The 13227-nt window shown below is 37.3% G+C and overlaps 1 protein-coding gene across 1 annotated transcript in view; it reads left to right on the top strand.

Moving 5' to 3' along the window:
- LOC150087964 (sodium- and chloride-dependent glycine transporter 1-like) overlaps nucleotides 1–13227 on the top strand; it is a 285384-nt gene that overhangs the window by 113737 nt on the left and 158420 nt on the right. The window contains exon 5 of the mRNA XM_090369981.1: nucleotides 1194–1419. Coding sequence (XP_090226107.1) covers nucleotides 1194–1419 — 226 coding nt within the window. The remainder of the gene's footprint in view (nucleotides 1–1193; nucleotides 1420–13227) is intronic.

Below are 13227 nucleotides of genomic sequence, written 5' to 3'. Positions count from 1 at the left end.
TTGCCTCACGAACATGCTGATGTAGAAAACAATCATCCAATAAATCCACAAAAGCCTTGCTAGTGTGCGAGTGACCAACCCACAAATTCCAGTCAGTATCTGGGAAATTAAAATCCCCCATTATAAGACTCTCTGATTTACTGGCCCACTCTATTTCCCTGTACAATATCTTATTATACTCATCAGAGTCATTAGGCCTATAGCACACTCCTACTCTCAATTTTGATTTCCCTTTGCTTATGTCACACCAAACTGACTTGACACTGCCCTGTCCATCGATGTCGACTGGCTTCACTTCCTTGGACTTTATGTGTTTCTTAACTAATAGCATAACCCCTCCTCCCCTCCTGTCCTGTCTATCCTTTCTATACACATTGTATTCCCCAAATTCCAGTTCCGCATTCCTTATATCTGTGTGACACCACGTCTCTGATATCCCAACAATATCTGCCTTTGATGTTTTGAGCAATACCTCAAATTCATCAAATTTATTTACCAAACTCCTAGCATTGGTGTACACGCAGGTATACATGCACCTGTTTCTATTCTTGGCTACCCTAACACAACCCATGTGTTTACTTGTACCGCAATGACTCCCAGCAGTCTCTGAAATATCCTGCATCTTGTTTTTCAGGCTTCTGCTCATTTCAATAGAAGCAGTGCAAGAATCACTTCCACCTCTGCCAGTGGCTACTGTTAATCTATAGTCCTTGTATCCCCCCCAACTAGCAGTTTTCCGACCCACCTAACTCTGCCTTGACAGCATCAGCAAAAATTCTAAATATAATTCATACTTTCTTTTAACTGGGTGTATGTAGCATAAAAGACTGGCCATGCTACACTGCATGATGGGCCATATGTTTAAGTGAAAAAAAAAAAAAAATGCTTAATTCACAAGTAAAAGCATAAAAATTATTGTGCTTTCATCAGCTGCCATCCTGTGCCATAGTGCCACCTCTCAATGATATCATATGAGGAAATTCAAATTGTATGAAAATGTATGATTGGGCTAATGGATTTGACTAAGTGGCAAAATAGATTTTAATTGTGTTTCTGAGCCTTAAATTCAGTTGAAGCATTGCCATTAAAAAAAAGGTTGTACCTTTGCGATATAGGTTGTATTTCTTTTTGATGACTAATTCTTACTCTAAATTTTTCTATCTTTTGTTTACTGAAATACATTTATCTTTCAGCTTGTTTTAATTCTAAACAGAATGATGAATGTGTACAGCAAAATCTAACTCTGTGGAATAATACTTGTTATGATGTGGAAGAGTTCTGTAGAAGCATTGATAATTTTGATTACCACAACTTAACCCACTGTGTGAACTTAACAGCAGCATCTCTGAATCAAAGTACACTTTATGTTAAATTATACAAAGTTACCAGAAGAGTTTCTCCAAGTGAAGATTATTACTTGTAAGTAATGATTTAAAATATTCAACTTATAGAAGTTAATACTGAATAAGGTTTTTTGTCCTTTTATGAATATTAAGCTATATTTCAAACATCAATTCCAATGTTCCATTATGTGTAAACTAAAATGTTCCATTATATACAGATTTCCATTTCTATATAATATAATTTACAACTGTAAATAAAGAGATATTTAGATCTCTTTTGTTAAAAACACTTCATTCTCATCTATATATATAAAACGCTTAGGTATGCTGCCCAAATTTTCCAATTGCTAATTGTTGCCAGCACCCATTCACACAGTTCACCTCGCATAACTACCATACCAGGAATTCTTTATTAATTTTTGTACTAACATTTTTTGACTGAAGAAATGCAACCTATGCTTGAAAGCTATCAATGTACGTTTATTTTAACTATTTTCAATTTTAATAAACTGTTCTAAGTTTTAAGAAGTGTAAAAATGGCTGAATAGTGTGTAAGAACTTTGAGAAAATGTAAAAGAAATGCTAATGAAACATTAGAGGAGAGATCTAATAGACTAAGAGATCAAAACGAGACTCTACAGCTACGAAGACGGACAGAAAACATTGAAGAAAGAGAAGCAAGATTGGAAATGAGAAGACAGGCGAAACACCATAGGACTAATCAAATAGAAATACCGGATGTGAATAATCAACCAGCTGTAATTAATGTGGAAGAGCGTGGCATAGGAAATATGTGTTACAACTATGAGTATTGCGATGCAAGATATTGGGGACAAGAGTTAAACACATCGAATAAATACACTAAATGCTGTCATGATGAAAAGGCTTCACTTGACCTACTGTCTGAAACACCTACTCTATTGCAAGAGCTGCTGACAGGGATACACATGAAGCAAATAACTACAGAGAACATATAAAGAGGGTACAACTCAGCAATGGTGTTCTCATCAACGGGTGCAGAGATTAAATCACCGCCAGGTGGTGATTTAGTTTTAGAATACATGGCCAGATTTATCATTTAGTCTCACCACTATATCCAAACAAGTTAAATAAGCCAGGATATGGATAAACTTTATATTTTCAATTCTGCTGAAGCAACAACAAAACGGCTTGAAAAACAATCAAAGTAATGGTGTATGGCTGAAGTAATGCAACAATTGGACGAGTTGCTGCGACAAGTTAATCCATTTGCTGAGTCACAAAGAAGTTGAAGCATGCGAAGGCAGACTACTAGAAATCTTTGGCAAGGATGCAAAGAAAAACAGCAAAGACTACTTTACTTGTATAAACTCTAGTATTTTGCATCTACATTCACACATAAGAAATTCTGTATGGAAGTGGAGGCCAGAAGTTTATCAAACTCTAATAGGGAACTAAATAATTTTGTAATAAATGAGAAGAAAGAAGAAGAGAAAACACATGAAGCAAATAACTACGGAGAACATATATGAGGGTACAACTCAGCAATAGCGTTCTCATCAATGGGTGCAGAGATTAAATCACCGCCTGGAAATGGTCTTTCCAGGTGGTGATTTAGTTTTAGAATACATGGCCAGATTTATCATTTAGTCTCACCACTATATCCAAACGAGGTAAATAAGCCAGGATATGGATAAACTTTATATTTTCAATTCTGCTGAAGCAACAACAAAACGGCTTGAAAAATAATCAAACCAATGGTGTATGGCTGAATTAATGCAACAATTGGACGAGATTCTGCGACAAGTTAATCCATTTGCTGAGTCACAAAGAAGTTTAAGCATGCGAAGGCAGACTACTAGAAATCTTTGGCAAGGATGCAAAGAAAAACAGCAAAGACTACTTTACTTGTATAAACTCTAGTATTTTGCATCTACATTCACACATAAGAAATTCTGTATGGAAGTGGAGGCCAGAAGTTTATCAAACTCTAATAGGGAACTAAATAATTTTGTAATAAATGAGAAGAAAGAAGAAGAGAAAACACATGAAGCAAATAACTACGGAGAACATATATGAGGGTACAACTCAGCAATAGCGTTCTCATCAATGGGTGCAGAGATTAAATCACCGCCTGGAAATGGTCTTTCCAGGTGGTGATTTAGTTTTAGAATACATGGCCAGATTTATCATTTAGTCTCACCACTATATCCAAACGAGGTAAATAAGCCAGGATATGGATAAACTTTATATTTTCAATTCTGCTGAAGCAACAACAAAACGGCTTGAAAAATAATCAAACCAATGGTGTATGGCTGAATTAATGCAACAATTGGACGAGATTCTGCGACAAGTTAATCCATTTGCTGAGTCACAAAGAAGTTTAAGCATGCGAAGGCAGACTACGAGAAATCTTTGGCAAGGATGCAAAGAAAAACAGCAAAGACTACTTTACTTGTATAAACTCTAGTATTTTACATCTACATTCACACACAAGAAATTCTGTATGGAAGTGGAGGCCAGAAGTTTATCAAACTCTAATAGGGAGCTAAATAATTTTGTAATAAATGAGAAGAAAGAAGAAGAGAAATTGTTGAAGTTAAACATAAGAAAAGCACCTGGGGCAGATGGGATCTCTCAAGTTATATTAAGGGAGGCAGCAAAGGAAATAAGCAAACCCTTAACCATAATTATGAGAGCATCTTTGTATTCAGTGGAGGTCCCCCAGGTGGGAGAAGTGTGAATGTATCCCCAATTCACAAAAGGGGATTAAAGGCTCACACAAGTAATTACAGACCGGTTAGTTTAACTTCTGTTCCAGAAAAAATAATGGAATCACCCAGTTAAATAAGTAATGCAGGATCATCTAGGTAAGGCTACAGTTATTGTTCAGACACAGCATGGATTTGTTAAAGGGAAACCTTGTCTGACCAAATTGATTGGATTCAATGGTGTGGTCACAAAGGAACTCTATGCAAAAAATAATGTTGATATCATATACTTGGATTTCAGGGAAGCTTTTGATAGTGTTGCAAGACTATTAAACCAACGTTTGGAAGGAATGGATAAGTGAAATGGGAAGTGGTTTTTTTTTTTTTTGTTTGCTTACCTCCTTTGCTGCATCCCTTATTATAGTTTGATATATACCATCCACCCCAGTGCTTTTTTATGTTAAGCCTCAATAATTTCTCTTCCATTTTCCTCTAAGTTATCACAAAATCATTTAGCTTCCTGTTAGATTTTGATGAACTTCTGGGGCATTCCTCTCTCTAAAAAAAAAAAACTCCTCATGCATGAATGTAGATGTAAAATTCTTATCCAGTTTGTCAACAACCTGAGCAGGGTTGTCAACAGTTAAGCCATTGACACCAAGTGGACCAATGTGATTCAACCCTTTCTTTCTACTGTTAATGTAAGTAAAGAAGTCTTTGCTGCTTTTCTTGACATTCTTTGCCAAAGACTTCTCATAATCTTCATAGCTTGCCTAACCTCCTTTGCAACTTACTTACAGATTTATGATTATATATAACATAGTCTTCAATATCACCTGATAATAATTTATATGCATTTGATTCATTTCTCTTCTCTTCTCTTCCACAAGTCTCATCAGTTCATCTGATACATATGAACTGATATATCTCTTATCTGATGTTCATCTGATAAGAAATACCATAGAATGGTATTTCTTATTTGGTATGAAAAGCCTAGTAGCTTTTGCAAATACTTACCTAAATGCTTCCCATTTAGAATTTGTTGTTTTTGGTAATATAATCAGATTGCACCACTGCATAGAATTTAAAAACTGTCTGAGATTGCTGTTGTCTCTATTACGAAACCAAAAGCCCTTCCCTTACTGTTGACAGTAGTGACATCTTTAAGTAAATCCCAAATCAATACATTGTAATCATTGCCACCCAGTAGGTCTTTTATCTTCGTAATCTGAATGCATGCAGATTCATTGCTGATTATCAGATGGAGAATCTTTTCGTGATGTCTCTTTAGCATGCTGGTGTAGGAAGCAATTATGAATTAAATCCACAAAAGACTTGCTACTGTGTGAGTGATCAACCCACAAGTTTCAGCCAAAATTAGAAAGTTAAAGCCCCTATTAAAACAATTAAATTCAGATATTTACTGGCCCACTCCACATGTCTGTACTGTTGTTTGTTATACTCATCATGGTCATTAGGCCTATAGCACACTCCTACCCTAATTTTTGTTTTCCCCGTGCTAATATCACACCAAACTGACTCAACATTGAACTGGAATACACGTACACTGGATTCTCTGCCTTAGATTTTCTGTACTTCTTAACTAAGAGCATAATACCATCCTCCAATCCTGCATGTCTGTTCTGTATACATTGTACTCCCCATATTCAAATTCTGCATCCCTTATATCTGACTGGCATCAAGTCTCTGATGTCAGTCAAATTCATCAAATTTATTTACTATGCTCCTGTCATTAGTGTACATGCAAGTATACATGCATCTGTTCTTACTCTTAATTACCCTAACACAGCTCATGTATTTACTGTTTAATGATGGCTCCCAGCATTCCTTTAAATTCTCAGCACCTTGCTTTCAAGGCTGCTGCTCATTCCAATAGCAGCAGTACAAGAATCAATTTCACCTCTGTCTGTGGCTATTGTAAATCTGTTTAAATCTGTTAGTCTGTGTGCCCTCCCCAAATTAGCAATTTTCCAACCCACCTAACGCTGTCTCGTTAGCATCAGCACACTTTCTATACTTGCGCCCTTTCTATTTAAGTGTATACCATCCCTGTAGAAACAGGCTTTCCTGTTAACAAGCACCAACCATGCTGAGAAAAATTCTACCCCATGAGCCTTGCACAATCTCTCTATGGCCAAACTGCTTGACAAGGCTCAACATGTACTACTCCTATTGTGCCAAGGCAGGATTGTAGATACTTTCAAATTTAGTCCTAACTGTCAATCATTTCCCAACATTGCCCTGTACCTGTTAAGTCCTCAGATCTATTCTTAATATGCTCTGACTTAGTTGCTTGAATGTGCTCATATCATCAGAAAAGTGTCCTCTCATGGTGTAGATGTAGTGGAAGTAATGATGGTGTTGTTAGTAAGTGATATTTGTAAAAAGTCAGCATCTCATTTTAGAATTCAGTGACAACTGTTTTTGTATATGCTCAGCTCATCTAGCATCAGAACTTTTAATAAATTTTTGCATTGCAAAAATTCCTGGATGTTATGCCCTGTCGTTGTTACTATCTAACTTTGTAATGGAAGAGTAGCTCAACTTGGGATCATCTTTAACATCCCCCCTTCCATTGTGAAAATAACCATACCATCCAATAACATGAGAAGGCAAACTTCGTCACTTAAGATTTTTTTTTTTTTTTTTTTTTGTGATAGGTTGTCTCTCTGGTACTTTAGCAGTTATAAAGAGAATTTAATGTTCACTTGTTACTCATCTATCTCTGCACAGCACCAGAGTAATACTGACCAAAACAACTTTGCATGTGCTGTGCCAGCAATGAAAGCAAGAATTTGCATGAAAGTAGAGAACTTTTGTGTGTATATAAAAGAAAATCCCCTGGTATTGAGGTTTGGAGTTCTTTGAGGATTTCCATAAGTGTGAATATCCTCCAAGGGATACCTTGCTAAGTAAAGAGTTATTACAAAAGAATAATACTTTAAAAAATTTATTGCAAATAAACGCAATGAGATACAAAAAAATCGATGTTGGCTCCATGGAGCCGAAGGTGGATCTGTGAATAACATCATGTGAAATGAAAAAATACAGTTTAAGCTCAATAAACTCAGTTTTATTTTAAATGGTATTTTCATTTGCAATCAACAATAAAAGTCTGTGGTAACTAAAGTAGGATACATAGTTGAAACAATTCAAACTATTAACATTGCGATTGAAGACCAAGTTGATACATGATTGACCACACATAGTAGCTTTTGTAGGATCTGATGCAAGTTTAAAATCGAATGTTGATTCCATGAAGGCGAGGAATGGAGCATTTTTAGTTTCTTTATGTCAATGTTGAAATCGCCCAGTAAAATTATTGGGAAAGTTGAATTTCTTTACAACTTTTGGTATGTCTCTAAACTTTGGCATATAAATTGCTAGATTGGATATTAAAAAAACTTTAATCTGCTGCAATGTTGAATTAGGTGAGATGTAGAATGTTACAAGCAAAGTCTTCTGTCCATTTATTTCAACTTCAGATGCACAAATGTCTCCACAATTATCTGTACCAGTCATTTGTATTAAGGGTAAGTTGCTACAATGGATAAAAGGGCGGTTGAGTGGGAAAAGACAGAGGGTGGTAATCAATGGGTGCTGCTCTTCATGGACTAATGTTATTAGTGGAGTCCCAGAGGATTCGGTGTTGGGTCCGCTGTTGTTTTGTATATTTATCAATGATATTGATGAAGTTATATCAGGCTTAGTATCGAAGTTTGCAGATGATACAAAGGTTGGCAGGGTTGTTAATGACAGTAATGGCAGTGTGTTACTGCAACAGGATCTAGAAAATTTGGACAGATGGGCTGAGAAGTGGCAACTAAAGTTTAACATTGAAAAATGCAAAGTACTGCATATGGGTAGAAGTAACCCCAGAGAAACGTACCAACTGTGTGGTACTACACTTAAGGAGGTAGAAAATGAAAAAGACCTGGGAGTAATTGTGCAGTCAGATATGAAGTTTTCTGAGCAATGCAAACAGGCTGCCAGGGCAGGTCATGAGGTGTTGTCAATGATATACAGGAATTTTGTTAGCAGGGAAAAGGAGGTGATTGTCCCTCTGTATAAGGCAATGGTCAGGCCATGCCTTGAGTACTGCGTGCAGGTCTGGAGGCCTCATTTTAGGAAGGATGTAGATTTGCTTGAGCGTGTACAGAGAAGGGCAACAAGATTGGTGAGGGAAATGAAGGGATCCTCTTACCAGGAGAGGTTTAAGTTCTGCAAATTGCAGCAGCTGGAGACTAGGCACCTGTGAGGTGATCTGATTGAGGTGTATAAGGCCTTTAATGGGTTAAGCACGCTGAATTCTGATGGGATTCTTCCACTTGTTCAGATTATGAACCTAAAGGGCATAAATTGAAATTGAGGAAGGATATATGTAGAATAGATGTGCGGAAATTTGCCTTTAGCCAGCGGGTGGTTAATTGCTGGAACAAACTTCCATCTGTCGTTGTGGAAGTTGACAGGTTAAATAAATTTAAGGAGGAACTGGACAAATATTTAGAGGGGATTGTTTTGTAATTTTTTTTTTTTTGGCTGATGCTGCATAAGCTCATATGCTTGCTTTCTTGCATCACGTGCCACCACCACTACTACTACTATTTGCTGTACGAGTCTGCATCCACGGTGTTGAGAATATATGGCGTACATATTGTCGATCATTGACAATATGTGGTGAAGTGATCGTCGGCTGTACAATCGATGGTGGTGTTTCCTTCCAATGTTTGAGTGGTATATTGAACAACATCATTGTTATGATAAAACAAACGAACAGCATTTGGTACTTGTTCCATGACAAAATCTCGGGTTCTAAATTGACTTTTGGTTAACTTCTTTTCTTCAACGTCTAACATTTCGCCATTTCCAATTTTAGTTAATATGCTGGAGAATACAACATCACTGTCTCATCACTTGAACCAGTGGAAAGAAACTGAGAGACTGCCATAAAATTGCACCACCGATGGAATTCTTATAAGGCTTGAATATTTGCCTTGCATTCACTGGTGTCACCTGACGCAAATCTCTGCAAAATATGATATCTAACCCACCAAAGTCTTGATCGAATTCTCCTGTGATCTCTTGCAGTCTGGTGTTGATCATATGCAAATTGTCAGCTCCGATCATGCTAACTTCATCGATGAATACTGCTTGAACGTTTTGAAAAGCATTATGACAGAGGTGCAAAGTTTCTCGAGCAAGACCACCATGTATTCGCATCATACCAACTTTGAACAGCGAATGAACTGTAGTACTGTTGATCTCTATGGCCGCCTTCCCTGTTGACGTGCAGGCGACGAATGCATTGTTAAGCGAGTTATGTGCCTGACTTAAGCGATTGTAAGTTTCCATCATAATTTTCAAGGCAAACGTCTTGCCACAGCTTGCTGGACCAGTAAAGAATATTTGAGGCAGTGTTGTGTTAGCTTGATCTGTTATTCAATGTATAACTTCAAGAATGATGAATGGAGAACAACTTGCGTTGTTCTCCATTCATCATTCGAACTAACTTGCAGTAATCATCGCTCGTCATGACATTATCTCGCTGACGTACCACAGTGGAGATGTAGAATGACGAAATCATTTCAGTATCATCACTGTTCTCTTGAAGTCTGTTACTAGCATCCTCTGCAATTCGACTTTGAACATATTCCTCACATTTTGCTCGAGCATCCTCTTTATCGTCTGTTTTAATTCTAAGTTTTCTACAATACTGTAATGTTTTGTCAATATCGATATCTGACTCATACCTTTTGTGGCAATTCATAAAGTACTCTTCATTTTCATCGTATATCTGAAGAAACTTGTTTGAATCTAAGATATCAACCATTTCATTTTCAAAAGGCCAGTAAAGTAAAACCATCTCACATTTATACTCTGCCAATTCAGACATTTCAAAGTGGTGATACCTTATGACTCACACCTGTTTTCTAGGTTTACATGGCGCCTCCGTAGCCAGGTGGGAAAGAGCAGCAGTGCGTAGCACACGCTTCTTGATTAGACCGGGGTTCGAGTCCGTCACCACCAAATACGGAGGATGTGGAAAGGTCGGTGGAATGACCACCGCATATCCCGGAGCAATATGGCCTTAGTTGCTAATGCTCCTAAAAACCAAAAAAAACCAAAAAAAAACAAAGTAGGTTTACATTGTCCCTTCACAACATTGTATTTCACTGCAAAATCAGCCAAGCAAAGCTGACCAAGCTCTCCTTCTTTTGGTCTTTTCTCGTATTTCTGTGTAATATTTTCATATATCAGTAGAATCATCATCAAGATTTTCTTCATCCATTCGCTTCTTGCTCTTCTTACTTTTCTGATGCTCGTGAGGCCAAGTAGTTGGAATGTACAAAACTTTTCTACTAGCCTCAGACATTGGCTGACAAAGCAAATACCAAGCTGCCTCTTGTGAGCTCATTTCAATGCTGTTCAACATTTTAATGCTAACGCGTTTTAGCAAGTCAGTGTAGTCTTGATCTGGATACTCTTCTTACAATTTGATCAATTCTTGATGCAAATGGCTTATGCCTCTGTTGGTTTTGTTAACATATTCTACAACGTATGATGCACACAAATGTTCCTTGAGTATGAACTGTAAGTCCATATTTGAATTTAATATACCAGCTATCCAAGGATTAAAGGTATTCATCCAAAGTTGTGTCATATTTCTTTTCGTTAGAATGGTAGGTCTTGTCAATCCTGATCGAATAACATCCAAGTAAGTTTACATATCCAACTTGTGCTCTTCTAGAAACTGCTCGAGTGTATCATAATGTTTCTCTTCAAGATCTTTCTTATATTGTTGAAAACGCCATTTGAAACTTGAACATCAATTGTCTTGTGTGTTCATTGGTATTAAAACTTGAGTTTGATCCATAGGCCAATATGGAATATTGAAACTACATCAATCATTCTTCTTGAAACAAGTAAATGTATGCTTGTGCACTTGATTTGAGTATGACGTCGGAAGATATGAAGCATCGATGCTGCAAATTCATATATTATTTTTACAGTCTTTGGCATATCTGAAACCAATTCTTTAGGATCATTTTGTAGCCACAGCAAAATGTGAGCATGTGGACTGCCACGATGCTGGAACTCTATATGCTTGAAGAAATCGATTACTTTGAATTTTCCAAAAGGATTGTACCACAGTATATGCATTATAATGTCCACTAGCTTATTGAAATACATTACACATGTGACTGGATCCTTGTTGACTAGCTTCGTACGCTGCAATGCTGTCAATTCTTTCATTGGATCATCAACTTCTGTATCTTTGCTACTGTTTAGTCTGTGAAGTGTTTAAGAGATGTGGCCAGCGAAAATCCATTGCACTCGATGTCAGAAACTTGGTCGGTTTACCAAGTTGTCTGATCATAGCAAAGACATCTTTCTTGCATTGAGACCAGTAATGTACAGAATTTGGAATGGATTTGATAAATGACAAGTTACGTTCGACGCATTCTTCGACAAATCTTTGGTCTTCTATCATATGTTTTGTCATGTTGGAAGTTTCTCCAATTCATTTGAAAGTGGAATATAAACTTTTGGTTATGCTCAAGCGTAAAATTTTCATCACCATGTATAGAATATGATGTGGTGTTACTTCTCGGAGATCTTTTCGTTTTATTTCACTAGTAGCCATCGTAAATGGAGTAACACGTAATTTGTCTTTAAATTTACGTGGATAGCCTAATTATCGCAGGAAATGACAGTTCCTCAGCATGTTCATCGTAAACTATCGACATCGATTGATTGTGTTGTCCAGGAGCAATTGCAAGACATTTGTCTTCATTCCAAAGTAAAGTGTGTTGCTGTGCCATGAGTAATTCGATGTCACTTGAATGGGTTCAGCACGCTGAATTCTGATGGGATCCTTCCACTTGTTCAGATTACGAACCTAAGGGGGCATAAATTCAAATTAAGAAAGGACAGATGTAGAATAGATGTGCGGAAATTTGCCTTTAGCCAGCGGGTGGTTAATTGCTGGAATAAACTTCCATCTGTCGTTGTGGAAGTTGATAGGTTGAATAAATTTAAGGAGGAACTGGACAGGCATTTGGAGGGAATGGTGTGATTTTTTTTTTTTTTTTTTTTTTTTTTGGCCGATGCTGCATAAGCTCATACATTTGCTTTCTTGCATCACATGCCACTACTACTACTACTTTCAGACGACGTGATCTTCTCTACATTGTCTGCTTGTTCGCTATTGGTAACTCTCGATGAAACTGTGGCATGCAACTGATGATCGACTGTGATGTTATAATGTTTGTACAGAGGAGTATTGATTAAATACCTTAGCCACGATTTGACCGTTTCTTTTCTCACATATCCTTGCAAGTAAGTCGATTTATGAATCAAATGCTTCTTGATTTATTTATTTATTTATTTCATATGATGTGATCAATACACGGAGGAACCAGTTTTTTCTTGCTTCCTTCATGTATCGTGGCCGGGATATCCAACCAACCGGTTGGTTCGGCACCATCGTGATATCGAGCCCGAGGCGGGAATCGAACCCACGACCTTTGGGTTGCCAGGCAGGCACTTTACCTACCCGGCTAGTCCAGTCGGCATGCTTCTTGATGTGAACGTTGAATGCATAATCGTTGTCTAAAGCACGAAGCAACTCTTTAACCATATTATTCATGTCGACTGGAACATTTATGACTTGTCCGACGATACCATAACTGCCAGTTTCAGATCGCAAACGTTGAATCTGCATAAATGGCAATCTAGCTGAAACCAACTGTTCGCTTATACAATCGAGCAGCGGTGTAATTCGATGGAAACAGATGATATATGAAGCCGTTGGACTTGGATAACGATGGTACATTTCCCGATTCTAAGCTTGTGAAGCATGTATTGCAAAGCATTACTGATGCCACGTTCTCTGCTTCTGGAAATTCATCTTCAAGAATTTGTATATTGTTTTGCTTTGGTAATCTTAAATAATTCTGAAACCACAGTCTGTCGCAAACACTGCAGACATATCCGAACGAGTTGTTCAAAAACGTTCTTTCAAATTCTTTTGAAGCTAATGTATAACTCTTTTCATGATCTTCATTTGCTGATTGCACTGTTCTTTTCGATGTTGATGGCCAGACATCTTCCTCTAATTGATCTTGCTCACGTTTACGCTTATGACTCTCTCTCTCTCTCTTTGGTGCTTG

The sequence above is a fragment of the Mastigoproctus giganteus genome, chromosome 3 (assembly GCF_048544385.1).
Source record: "Mastigoproctus giganteus isolate SK-2022 chromosome 3, ASM4854438v1, whole genome shotgun sequence".
Classification (NCBI taxonomy): Eukaryota; Metazoa; Arthropoda; class Arachnida; order Uropygi; family Thelyphonidae; genus Mastigoproctus; species Mastigoproctus giganteus.
This window is presented reverse-complemented; position numbering and strand designations above follow the sequence as displayed.